The sequence below is a fragment of the Microchirus variegatus genome (assembly GCF_963457635.1).
Source record: "Microchirus variegatus genome assembly, chromosome: 8".
In the NCBI taxonomy this organism is placed as follows: Eukaryota; Metazoa; Chordata; class Actinopteri; order Pleuronectiformes; family Soleidae; genus Microchirus; species Microchirus variegatus.
This window is the reverse complement of record NC_139809.1, coordinates 13,541,356-13,555,624: the sequence shown is the minus strand read 5'-3', so window position 1 is coordinate 13,555,624 and position 14,269 is coordinate 13,541,356. Positions and strand designations below refer to the sequence as shown.

At 39.7% G+C, this 14,269-nt stretch overlaps 2 protein-coding genes across 2 annotated transcripts; both read left to right on the top strand.

Annotated features, from left to right (window-relative positions):
- Nucleotides 1-2,037: 2,037 nt before the first annotated feature.
- gtse1 (G-2 and S-phase expressed 1) lies at nt 2,038-7,560 on the top strand (the record flags this gene model as incomplete). The annotated part of the gene is made up of 11 exons (XM_083893779.1): nt 2,038-2,059; nt 2,968-3,025; nt 3,394-4,288; nt 4,403-4,564; nt 4,746-4,881; nt 5,068-5,466; nt 5,767-5,821; nt 6,120-6,338; nt 6,424-6,706; nt 7,104-7,220; nt 7,471-7,560. 11 exons carry the CDS (start codon nt 2,038-2,040, stop codon nt 7,558-7,560), a joined length of 2,436 nt encoding a protein of 811 aa, XP_083749905.1.
- Nucleotides 7,561-8,710: 1,150 nt separating this feature from the next.
- On the top strand, nt 8,711-13,907 carry LOC310930737 (hatching enzyme 1.2-like; the record flags this gene model as incomplete). The annotated part of the gene is made up of 7 exons (XM_083893778.1): nt 8,711-8,779; nt 9,352-9,394; nt 9,782-9,934; nt 10,463-10,580; nt 11,444-11,622; nt 12,313-12,394; nt 13,781-13,907. The coding sequence occupies 7 exons, from the start codon at nt 8,711-8,713 to the stop codon at nt 13,905-13,907; spliced, it is 771 nt and encodes a 256-aa protein (XP_083749904.1).
- Between the last annotated feature and the right edge of the window lie 362 nt (nt 13,908-14,269).

Genomic DNA, 14,269 nt, shown 5'->3' with positions numbered 1-14,269 from the left:
GAGAGCAGAGGGGTGAATAAATAAATACACAGACTCATCTGCTGGTTTAAGATTCCAGGAAGCTAAAAATGCTGTCCTCATATTCTGGAGCAAGTGGCGGCAGCAGCAGATTCACACAGACTGTTTTTCTTCCTTCCTGCTGTTTTCCTTCCGTGTTTTAACAAACTCTACAATTGTCACTTAGGTTTAAAGGTGTTTGTGAAGTGAGCAATAACCAATAATCAGTTTCTGACCTGTAAATATTGATGTTCAGTAGTCGTCGGGGGGGCTTGTCCAGGATCTGCAGTGTCTCGAACACCGATGTGAGCCGGCAGTGACGAGGTGATCGAGGTTAGGGTGCGTTCACATTACCAGCCGCGTTTGTATGATTCAGATCAGATTTGACTGTTCATTCACAAGTGTCTTGCATCTGATTTTCATGTGAACACGACCGCCCGCTGAAAGGACGTAAGGACACTCTCCTCTTTTTCCACTCCGATGACGACAATGCTCTGCAAATACATACAAGTATATTCAATCTCGGACCACGTACTGAAGTGACACAAGTCTGATTTCAAAGTCTGGATTTATAATCAGATCACTGTTTTATTTCCCACCTGGTAATGCAAACGTAGCCTTAGATCATGTTCAGGGTTCATGTGTAGAGTCAGCAGTAATGGAGCGGCGGTGTGTGTGTGTGTAAACTCACAGAAACTTGTGTTTGTAGACAGAAAATGTAAATGTCTCATGTCTGGATTTGATCCTAGTTTTTTTTTGTAAAAAAAAAAAAAAAAAGGAAAATGTTTTAGGATGTCACAAGGTGTTAATAAATGTTTTAAAAAAAAAGATCATGATGATTCATCGTCTTCTCAGACAAATATAGCACTTCCAGAACCTTCACATTTAGTTCTCACACCCATTGACTATAATGGAAACAGTTGAGTGGGGGTCTGTAACTATAGCTACAACTATTAATTGGTTCACCAATTACCGATCGTATGGTTTCCAAGTGCTTTCCAACCTTATATCTCGACACACCCTGTATTTATGTCCTGTATCCTTCCACAGCCTGGTTAGATAAACCCAACAGGCCACCTGTTGTGTCACTGATGTGCTTATTTTAGGTTATTTTTTAAACCATGGCATTTAACTATATTGCTATTTTTATATTGTTTGAGCTGTGTAGAGAGTTGGACACATAACAGCTCAAATTTTTCAATATGTACTAAAACCCCAGCATTGTTTTTGTTAGATTTGGTACATTTGTGTTCCTGTGTTAATTGAATTGAATTGAAATACATTAAACAATACATCTGAACTGTTATATCTTGTGTTTTTATTCATTCAGCTATAATTTAAATTAATACATAATTTAAAAAAAGAAAGAAAGAAAAACATAAAAAAAATATTATATAAAAATTTCCAAGAGGATTTATATATTAATATACACTCAGACTCAAAGTTGTATGTTTTAGGTCAATGTTGTTCTGTTTTTATTAATGTTATAAATGTGGTTTTTGTAAAGTTGTTTCCACGAAAACCAAAAATTTAAGTGAGATCACACGTAAAAGAATGTTTTTCGACTACACTACCCACAACTCCCCTCGCTCGTTCGTCATATCCTTGCAACCAATAGCTGAGCGCGCCTTAGTCACGTGGCCCTCGGCGCAGCAAATTTGAATTGTTTGCGTAGTTGTGTGTTTTCGTTTTTCGGTTTGAATGTGGAAAAGAGGATTTGTGAGCTTTCAGAACAAATTAAGGTTTGTCTTTTTTTGCGTAAATTAAAAGTGTGACTCGCTGCGGTGTCTGTCAGTGGTCCAGTCAACCAAATATTTCATATTAATGTCATATTATAGCGTGCGCCAGTTACCGTTTGAGTTAAGGGGTGAGGTGACTTGCTAACAGGCTAATGTTAGCCGTAACATTTTACCGAGTTTATCTTCAATAAATCAGTGCAAAGTGAAGATGTGTTTATGTGGTTTGATGTGTGGGTTAAATGTGCCGCTGCAGGTCTGAACCGGGTCAATTCGTTTCCTACAGAGAAGAACCAACAGCGGAATGGACAGTCGAACTAACATCGGTACGTTTTCAAACACTGTTAAAGGAGTAGTTCGTGTTATTTTGTGTGTGTTTTTTTAAAGTCTGGTTGTGTGAGGTATTGACAAATTATTCGTATTGATTTCGCGGAAAAGGGGTGTTTCAGTGAACAAGACACTGACAAAAGTAGGGAACACCAAATACAATCTTAGACTGCTTAGGTTGACCGATACAGAGTATCATATCAGCTCATCCCTAATCATTAGGTGCCTATTTTTGACTTGAAACTGAAGTTTGTCATTTGCTCACTCTCCTACATCAAGTTCAGACAGAGAAAATCAGTGAGATACAAGAGCTGATATGACAAACAAAGGGTCTCTAACAACAAAGTCACGAGATTATTACAGATGAAGGCAGCAGTGGATCAACAGCTATGTAATATCACTGATTTTCTCTGGTGTAGACGGGGACAGAGTAGTTTACAAACTTCCAGCTGGAGAGGCTGTCAAATACCTGCAAATACATTCTTATAATACCACCGATTAAAACAGATGTAGCATATTTATTATGTAAGCCTTTTGTTTTGTTGGTCTATCTGTGTTGACAGCCATGTTATCAGTGAGAGCGAGCGCCTTGGTCCCACTGTGTTACTGTAAATGTTTCAGGAACCTCTTATCAGGGTTCCTACGCAGCATGGAAAAGTATGGAATTTAAGTAGTAATTTTCAGCTACGACAGTGTCATGTTTTAATGCAAGTTTTCCGACGGCTGGCTTCATGAAAAATGAGGGATTTTAAAACAATTTATTTACATAATAAGCAGCTATCAATTGGTGTTCAGATGTTTAGTATTGACTGAAAAATCATCAGAGAAGTCTGGAAAACGTCTGGAAAAGTATGACATTTTGAAATGGAAAATGTGCAGGAACTCTGTCTTATTTGTCTTTGAACAGATATGTTCTTTCTGTCTGAGGAGAAGTTTGACTTCGATGTCTGTCTGTCACCTGCCAGGTAGGGAAGCAAATGTTGGTGTAATGTTCACTTTGTCTAAAAACATAAATGAGTTGACTGATGAATGACCAGTAATGACTTTTCAAAACAGATGTCTTAACTGTTGGAATTAGCCACAGTCATGGAATATCAACATACAACATACAGCAAGCACTTTATTTGAGCTGTCAAATTACTGACATCTGCTGGTTCTTTACTAGAACTGCATTTAAAAAACATTATCAAAATCAGTCTGTCATGTTGATGATGTGTCTGAAGTGTTTCAGCATCTTAATGTGTTTGAGAACCTATGTAAAGCTGACCCCACTCCTAACATAAATTTAAACTACTCAACTGTGATGTCAATGATGTTTCTGTCTTATTTGCAGCTCCCATGGTGATGAAGATGAGGACGAGGTGTTTATTGGTCCAGTTACCCATAAGGAGAAGTGTGTCTCCGTAATTACGGCGTCTCCGGTTGAGGACAGTAATGGTTGTGTGCAAATGAGATGGAGTCCGCTGGTTGGAGATCAGCTCGAAGCTGTGTGTCAGGAAGCCCTCAGACTTGCCACCCATCTGCAGGGCAGCCGGCAGAAAAGCGATGGCGAGGAGACCACCAACACGACCCCTGAGACTACCAACATGACCCCTGAGACCGCCAACACGACCCCTGAGACCGCCCACACGACCCCTGAGACCGCCAACACGACCCCTGAGACCGCCAACACGACACCTGAGACCGCCAACACGACACCTGAGACCGCCAACACGACACCTGAGACCGCCAACACGACCCCTGAGACCACCAACACGACCTTGGACACCACGGACCACAAGGAAGAGTTTGTTCAGGATGCAGAGACCAAACTGGACGTCATTTGTCAGGCGGTGAGCGTACTCAGCCCCATCAAACGCGAGACCTTCTGCGTGCAGGACAGTCCCATGAAGCAGCTGCCGCCTGCTGTTCAGCGCCGCCTCCTGAGAGGAAGCAGCGCCAATGTAGCCTCATCGACTCGCTCTGCTGCCATCAGCAAAGCACCAGCCACGCGCCGCAGCATGGCCACCACCACCACCACCAATGCAGCTGTAGCCACCCGTTCCTCTGCCAGACTCGGCACCTCCAGCCCTGTTGTTGCGGCCAAGACCCAGCTCAGGACATCACTGCGAGGGAGGGCATCGATCAGTGTTGGCGTCGTACTGCCCAGCAAACCAACTGCCCCAACAACTTCCTGTTCAGCCAGCAAGACCAGAGTGGATAAAACCAGACTGCAACCGCCCAGCAAGGTAGAACAGATGTTTATTTCTTCTTCCTTTAATCATCTCTGATTATTCGTAGAACTGCTGTGTTGATAAATGAATGAAAAGTGTTAAGGTCACCTCCTTGACGTTGTATTTTAGGTGGTGGCTGCACGGAAGCGGAGCCCGATGTCTCGTTCCTCCGGCAAAGCACAGTCGTATGAGGATCTTCTCTCTGATTCAACGAGCGTGGCCTCTGACCTCAGCGACTCCTCCCTCAACTCCAGCCTGGTGGGAAAACGCACACTGGCTCCACCCACTAAGGTAACACATTTGTTTTCTGTCACAAAACTAATTTCCACTGGTTCGTCATGGGACTCTGACCCCATTCAAACCTGTTTTTTTTTTAAAGTGTGAATAGTTATATTTAGCGCTGTCTTCTTACAGGATTTTTGCAGTCAGTTTGTATCGGGTCTAATTAGGCGAATGAAACTTTTTCCTCCAGAATGTTGTAAGGAACCTGCCAGGTGTGAAAGCTCCGCTCCCTCAGAGCAGGAGGGTGGCAGAGAGGAGGAACACATCCTCATCCTCGTCTTCAGTCTCCAGCTTCAACTCCAGCATGTCTATGTCCCCTGTTAAAGGTACACTTACTGCAGTAAACTAATAATCCAAACCAAGTAGAAGTCTGATATTTCAGTCATTTCTCTTTGGTCAGTTATGGTAACAGAATGTGAAATGTTAGAATTTTAGTTGAGAGATTGTTTATCACAAGGCTTTGGTCTGAGAATTTAAACATGCTTCAGTATCAATGATGCTTCCCCTCTCAGGTAAACTGAACTCGTCTCTGAACCGGAGTCTCAGTAGCTCCACTTGCCCCGCCCCCAGCAGCATCAGCAGACCAGCCAGTCACGGCCGAACACGCCGCTCCATCGCACACACCGTTGCAGAGCCAGTGCCCTCCAACCCTGGCCGCCGGTCTATCTCCACCCAGGCCCGGAAGCCGTCTGAAACGGAGCGCCTCAAAAGCGTCAGGTCTACGCCGCTGAAGAGAGCTGCGGCGACACAGCTCCAGCTGACGCCTGCAAAGAGAGTTTTGGAGAGGACCGCCTCCATTCCTCCCACCGCCTTAGTCCGCCCACAGAGTGCGCTGAAGGCCAAACCCAAACCTGAGGCTCAGGTGATACCAACGCCCAGCGGAGGAGTCAAAGGAGTCAGCCACGTCAATAGTGAGAGATACTGTTGGTTAAATGTCTTTTTATTCCATCATCTTGCATATTACTTAGAAAAATGCACAAAAAGATACAAGGAACAACCTCTGGGTTTAAATTATTTGGAAGACTTCTGCAAAGGTGCTATTTCTCTTGTTTTTATAATCTGCTGAATATTTCAGTGGGGCTATTTAGGAGCATCCCTTTTAAGTCTTAATTTTCAGAACTAGTTTGAAATACAGGGTCACATGAAAGCAGGAGATTCTCTGATTAACCCTGTGTCTGTCACTCTGATCATCTTTGTTTTTTCTTCCCCAGGTGTCTCAAGTATGCTGAAGCCAAAGAGACTGGTGTCAGTGAACAGCATGGACAGGTATGTAACTAAATAACAAACGATAACCGTGTCAACAGCTGTTATTAACGTCATTCGTTGGTGTTTGAAATATTTTGTGATGCAAACGTTGGTGTTTGAAATATTTTGTGATGCAAACTTGCCAAACAAGGCATCAGTAAACCAGGAACTCCTGTGTCCCTGTGGGCTTTTTTCACAACTTAAACTCTGTTTTTATCAGTCCAACTTAAGAGAACCAGTGCTAAACAGACAGTACTAGTATCAATTCAAATGTGAACGCTCCCTAACCCTACCCTCTTGTGACCTTCCTCTCCTTTAGTCTTCCTCAGAAGTCCTCTGTGGGTCCTCTCACTCCCTCTGCTGGAGGTGTCAGGTCACTGCAGATGAAGCCTCGTCGTCCCTCAGCCCTGCCTACCCCAGTGAGGCACAGGATGTCCTCCATAGTCACGCCCACGTCCACCAACCCGACTCGGTCCCAGAGGCCGCCATCCACCGCTGCTGATCACGTGGCTCCTGGTTCTGTCAGGAAGGAAAGCAGGTGAGAAAGCTGCTAAGACATCAGTGCTTCTAAAACCAATACAGAGGGCAGTTATACATCTCTTTTGTTCTTTTTTTTTGAGTAGCGTCTCCCCTGCACCCATGCAGGTGGAGGAGGAGGAGGAGGAGCCTGTTGATGTCCCAGAGATCCAGCCCTTCTCTCTGGAGGAGGAACCTGTTGATGTCCCTGTTATCCAGCCCTTCTCTCTGGAGGAGGAGCAGCCCCCTGATGTTCCACTGTGCATCATTCCGGAGCCAAACGAGTCAGAGGACACTGATTCTGAAGCACCGAGCCATGCGCAGTCGGAGCCCATTGAAAACCTGATCGAACTGGAAACAGCAGAGCAAAGCAACAGCAAGCCGCAAGAGGTCAGAGGTCTTTTAATTTAATGTTTGTTTGTATTTAAATGACCCTTTGTATAAAATTTTGCAGGGTTTATTATCAGAAATGAAATATACTTCCCACAAGTATGTGTACATTTTAAAAAACATCATTATTTGGTCATTTATTTGTCATTCTTGTCTATTCTATATTATTTTTACTTGGCTATCCAGGACAGTGAAATGTTCTCATATTCTAGACTCATTACACATAAACTAATGTTTTAGTCTTTTTTTTTGTTTCTCTCATGTGATCGTTGGGTTTTCAGAGGCAGAATAATGGCAAATAACTGACTTCATGACTTAATATATCCTTAATATCCCTGAAGAAGTATCTTGGAGCAGAACCTCACACATTGTCATCACCCTTTCTTGTTCTCCTCAGGTTCTCCTGTTGGACCTTCCAGCTCCTGTTCTGCAGCCTCATGAGAAGCTGCTCATCGATCTGACAAACACACCCGACTTGATCCGCACTAACGGCAAGAGCGGCACCTTGACTCATGTAAACTGCTCTTTATTTAACACCAACGACAGCCATAATATTATATAGATATAGATATATATATATATATATATATATATATATATATATATATATATATATATATATATATATAAATATAAATATATATATAACTATATATATAACTATATATATATATATATATATATATATATATATATATATATATATATATATAGTTATAGTTAACTATGAAACAAACAACAAATAATTGTCCTTTTTGTTTCAGCAGTTGATTGACCTAAGCTCTCCGCTCATCAAGTGGAGTCCAGAGGACAAGAGAGAAAACAACGCTCCGCTCATCAACATCTCCTTCTGATCCAAAGACTCTGCTGCTGGTCTCTGCAGTGAACTGGAATTAGCGGGGGGAGAGGGGGGGGTTTCCTGTCCTCCCAGGAACTTTTAAAGATTTTTTTTTATCAGTTAAGTCCTTAGTGAATCAAAGTGTTATGTTTTAAATTATGAAAATATTCCATGGTCGCAGATGATCCTCTGATACCTGAATGTAATTTTCATTGTGTGTCTGTGTCTCGCTGCTCTTGTCGATGTCTGAATAAATGCTGTTCATGTCACTGCTGTGAATGACGATGTACACGTGCTAATAATAACAACAACATTAAACTCTTAATATCCGTAAGTGCTTCTTAGCTTTCTCAAGTCAAAGCGGACATATATTTTTGAATGAAATCATGGCAGGCAAGTTCTTATTTACAGTGTGGGTCACTCTACTCCTTATACACCTTCTTATTAATTGTTCTTGATAATTTCAACTCATCCCGTCACCAGTTTCTGGTTTAAGGGGACAAAATAGATGCTGGTCTGTTGTCTGTGTTACTTTTTTACCTGGGTTTCAGTCACCAAATTCACATGGTGAAATTGCTGATTTTTGGGAAAAGGTAGAGAAATTGTCATACATGCTTCCAATGATCATAATTCTTTTTTTTTTACATGCTTGAACCAAAATAGTCTATAGAAACAGGAAACTTACTGTATATTTTTGCTACAAAACACTAAGTTTTGAACTTCATGTGCAAATATTAATGTGTCATTTTCCTCTGAAGCCATGTGTGCCCGGCCAAAACCAGAGGCACGTTATTCCACAGTTTTTTGATGACGTCCAGCGGTGAGTGCACCCTTTTTAAAATAGTCTCAAGTCTTAACGCTGCTTTCATTTGTATTATATTTCCTATTTAACTTATTTTATGTTGTACTTTATTTGCTTTTAAGGTGAGATAAGATAAAACTTTTAGTCCCTGCAGCACAAATAGTGTAAAAGTAAACTTTATAAACAGTAAATTTGCATTTTTAGTTCAGTTAAGGTGGGAACTCACAGTGTGTTTCCAAGGCCAGTCTTATCGCTGACCAAAGTGGAATGTTTTTTTTTGTTTTTAGGAGATACACGGTCGGTTTATAAAGAGTCACTGCAGCAGGATCCAGGTGTTAACACTGATCACCTGCACACTGACAACATGAAGGCTGCACTCGGTCTCCTGATGGTCCTCGTGGTCTCTGGCAGCTCCTGGGCTGAAGGCGACGAGGTGAGGGAAATGATAACTCGGAATGAGGATCGAATCTGCTTTCGTTAACAACATCCTGCTCTGTAATTTGTAGCTTTAAAATGTGAACAAATCCCTGTTGTATTCACATAATTCAGATTTGTCTTTGTCTACTGATGTCACAATTCACAATTTAAAGCCTGCAGTTAATTATTACAAAGGACTTTATGAGAATGAAGTTATAATAATATTTTGAGAAAAGGTCATATTAGAAAGAAGAAAAAAGGCTTATTGTGAGAATAAGGTCATAATATTTAAAAAAAACAAGTAGATGTGTGTGCCTATTAAGATTGATTAGCTAAATTTTAATAATAAAAAAACTGTCAGTTGGGTAATAAAACATGTTTTATCCTGCAAATATGTGCATTTTAATTTATGAAGAGGTTGTCATTTATTTAGTGTCTAGTGTGATATATATATACATATATATATGCATATTTACATATATGTGTATATATATATATGTGTATATTTATATATATATATATAAAATGCCGTCTCGCAGACATTGGATCGTGTATAACAACTGAAATTTCATCATCTACTTGATCTAGGACTCTGTCGCTGAGCGCCTGTGGAGGGCCAACAAGGATGTTGGTAAGACACTTTAACATATCCTTATTATTCACTTGGTATAGGGTTAGGGTATATACAGTATTAATATAAATACATACATATATATATATATATACATACATATATACAGAAATCGGGTAATGAGTGATATGAGGGATATTAAGCTCCATCAATCAATATAGACACTGTGCCTTTAAAACCATGTAAAATATACACATATATACATGGAATATAAACATTAGGGCATAAAACTAAAGGCATTCAAATCTAAAAGTACATGTGACTGATGTTCAGGTACATTTTTAAGGAGGGACTCAATGTTTTATTATTTCAGTCAAATCTTCTACTGTTGTGCATATACTGCACATCTTCATCAACAACATTCTTTTTTCTTTCTCGCTCCAACAGTGCACACAGCAGACGAGCCTCTCGTCATGGACGACATCGCCTATGACAACGAGAATGAGAGAAACGCTGACCCGTGCACCTCCCGTGGCTGCATGTGGGGCAAATCCACTGACGGGAAAGTCTACGTGCCCTACGTCATTGCCTCACATTTCGGTAAAGTTAATTTTTTTATTTTTTTATCTGTGATCTTTTAGATGTCAATTAAAACTAGGTTATAATTAAAGTTTAACAATAAGATGGAACTATGGAATAATTATTCTTATATATACTTATTTATTGTTGTTGAATATGATCATTTTTGTTTTCTGTTTAATATACCTGCAGCACAAATAACTCTCTATGTTGGATATTGGGATCTTGTAATAATAATAAAAAAGGAGTTTATTGATATGTAATAGCACCTTTTACATTTTTATTTAGGTTAAGGATAATGGGGGATAAATAAGGAGGAGGTGTTAGTAAATATACACACATAAGTACATGTTTATGTCTTTTTCTTTGAGCACATTTTAAAATTGGACCAAACCTTGAGATGGATTAGATTTTTAGAGATGAATGTCACACATTTAGAGATGAAGGTCACCCTCAAATCACAAAGTAACAACCACCAAAGTGTGTGTTGTACACGTGTTGTACATGTAGATCACGTGTGTTTTCCCGCGTGTGCTTGTGTCTTCTCAGCTTCACGTGAGCGATCCATCATCGAGCGCGGCCTGATGTCCTTCCACGACGTCTCCTGCGTTCGCTTCGTCAAACGAACCAACCAGAGAGATTATCTGAGCATTGAGTCCAACAATGGGTAACTGGGACTCTCTGTGTGTGTGTGTGTGTGTGTGTGTGTGTGTGTGTGTGTGTGTGTGTGTGTGTGTGTGTGTGTGTGTGTGTGTGTGTGTGTGTGTGTGTGTGTGTGTGTGTGTGTGTGTGTGTATGTAGACCATAATATTCACTTATAAACCAGGACATTTTGGGGAAAAGTTGAGACATGGGTTTACACCTGGTTTTAGGGTTAGATAAACAGTTAGGTTTAGGATAAACTTGACATGTTAAAATAGTTGACCTGGGAACCATTGAGCATCTAGTATGGACAGTAAGGGGCCAGGAAAAGTGAAAAAAGAGGAAGATATTTTACAAAATTTCAAAATAAAAGCTTTTGGGATGATATTGAATGATATATAGTTTACCATAAAAATGTCTTCGTTGTGCAAAATTAATCGAAACATGCAAAATAAATCAATCAAATCAATTGGAGGGTCATATTTGGTGCACGGGCCGTGAGTTTGAGACCTCTGCTTTAGGACACAGTAGCTCATCTGTGTCCCTTGTGTCCCCTTTCATCCACGAACCTTTTCTGTGGTGGTCTTGACATGAGCTGTCCCTCGAGTGTGTTCATTTCTAATCCTGGTCACTCCTAATGTCACACATCATCCCTGGCACTCTCTTCTTCACCTCTGTGCACTGTCCTTTGTCCATAGTTGATATCTAATGTTGTATATACTAATATTTCCTTTATAAACTCAAATAACAAGAGTAAAACTTGTCACGGAGACTTTTCCATACACTGAGATGCGTCTCCCAGTGAGAGGACGACGACGGTGTCGCCTCCCTTCTCTGATGATCATTTATTATTCTAATTTCCATTTTTTCTGTTTGAATTAAACGCAGCTGCTACTCCTACGTCGGTCGCCGTGGTTACGCTCAGACGGTGTCTCTGGACCGTCAGGGATGCCTCTACCACAACACCGTCCAGCACGAGCTGCTCCACGCCCTCGGCTTCAACCACGAGCAGTGTCGCTCCGACAGGGACCAGCACATCCGAATCCTGTGGCACAACATCCAGTCTGGTATATACAGTATACATACACAGTATTATTAGTACATATATATATATATATGTACTAATAATACTGTGTATATATAAAAAAGAGAGAGAAAAATCTAATTATTTATTTTTAGGGATACATCTTATTGGCAATTCATTCTCATTTAAACAATTCATCATTTTTATCTTTTTAAGGACAGAAATGAGTGAAAAATACCACTTTCCCACACATAAAAGTGAAATTTTTTGGAGTTAGTTGACCTTGATTTCAAATTTAAAAGAACTCCCCGAAGGCCTGATTGAGATATTGAGGCATTAACAGAAAATAGAGGAGGCAGCAGAGTAAAAGCAAATGAAAGCTTCCTCTATTTTAGATTCTCGGAGTTATCGCCGTCTCGACGCAGCTCATATTTTATATTCACTCACTGAACGACAGACAGTCAGAGCTGATCCCAAAACAGCGAACTTTTGAGTTACATCATTATGTTTTTAGACACCGTACAACTCTTAAAATATAAAATATAGAAAGATTTCACAGATTAAATAAAACTAGTTTTCAACTGTATGAATAAAACATGAGGAAAAAACACACACTGCTATACAAAGGAATAACATATTACAGTTAAATATGGAATATTAGAATGCAATGATTTGCATTAGACAGAATTAGAGTCAAAAATACTAACTCTCTCTCTCTCTGTCCCTTTCTCAGGTTGGGAGTACGCCTTTGACAAGATCAACACTCTGAACCAGAACACGCCCTATGACTACAACTCTGTCATGCAGTACCACAGGTACGAGGACGCCGCCGTTCACCCAACATCCCTGTCTCGTATACACTACCGTTCAAAAGTTTGGGCTCACCTATACAATTTTTGTTGCGTTTTCCATTAAAAGTCAGACTTTTATTCATCAAAAGAGTTGGAAAAATGAATAGAAAATATAGTCAAGACATTGACAAGATTAGAAATAATGACTTTTATTCAAAATAATCATTTTGCACTTTCGTCAAAGAACCAGCAAAACTGTTGCACAAGGGTTTTCTAATCATCCAATAGTCTTTTAACGCTATTAGCAACACTGGAAATGGGCCTATATTATTACCCATTAAAAATCAGACGTTTGCAGCTAGAATAGTCGTTTACCACATTAACAATGTATAGAGTGTATTTCTGATTCATTTAATGTTATATTCATTGAAAATAGTCTTTTATCTTCAAAAATAAGGACATTTCTAAGTGAGCCCAAACTTTTTAACAGTAATGTGAAGTACCTTAAATGGATACTTGAGTAAAAGTACAAGTATCTCACCAGAAAATGACTTTGGTAGAAGTTGAATTCAATTTTTTTTAACATACATATATATATATATATATATACATATATATAATTTTACTTCAATCAAAGTCTTAAAGTATATGACATTTACTGTACTGAAGAATCAAAAGATACTGATATAAAATGTACTCAAGTTTTAGAAGTAGAAGTATTGAAAAAGTAAGTGTTGAACCATGGTGGTTCAGTGGTAGGGCGAGTTGGCTTTCATCTGGAAGGTTGTGGGTTCAATTCCTTGCTCTGTGTCCTTGAGCAATACACTCAAACCCATGTTTAAAGCTGCATTATGTTATAAATCTAAATCAACTGGTCGTAAAATCCTCCTAATATGTCACAGAGACTCAGGAATAATGTTCATATAACAAACTGAACTCACCAACAACAACAGTACAGACAAAATATTTGCATTAAAAAAATATTTTGCAGACTGCAAATCATGTTTATGTTTTGAAATCATGTTTTGAAATGTGGTGCCACCTACCGCCGTCTACCAATCATTGCAGTCAGTAGAGTCTCAGCTGCAGAGCAACCACGGGTTGCCAGTTACGTCAGAAAACGAAACCTAAAAGACCTCGGTATTTTGAATTTGAATGTAGTAACTGCTTTTGGCCACATTCTTACATATGGCACCTTTAAGCGTGTGAATGGTAAAACTAAAGTGTAAAGCAGCTCATCAAGACTAGAAAAGCTCTATATATATACAGACCAACTCTTCTTCTTCTTCTGGTTTTATTTGAGGAAATGTAGTGGAGTAAAACAATGTATTCAGGGAAACGATGGTCTGTTTATCACATTTAAAAGCACTAATAAACATAATTCTGCCTCTCTGTGTGTTCATTTTTTAGATACGCCTTCTCTGGAAACAACCAGCCCACCATGCAGCCCATCCCCAACGCTAACGTGGAGTTCGGCACATCCAAACAGATGAGCCAGAACGACATCGCTCGTCTGAACAGGCTGTACAAGTGTTAAAGAGTAAGAGGAACACACACGCAGCACGCTCTTCTTCTTTAAATGACTTTTAACATAACATGTTTGTTTTCCCTCACATAGGTGACAACATTTCAGACTTCACATCAGCTTTACTCTTTAAATCAGCAAACATGACATTAACAATAATAAACCCTCATGCACACACGTTCACTCGTTTGTCATCTGTCCACTCATGAACACTTTTACATGACAGTTTTTACTTTTATTTCAGTTTAGTTTGAGTTAATTCAACAATTTAGTAGTTTTAGTCTTAGTTTTTCAGGTATTAAGAGAAAGCCTGAAAATCCAAATATGGATTATTAAATCTATCTTTAACCTTTGACTCCTGCAGGCAAGTCAAA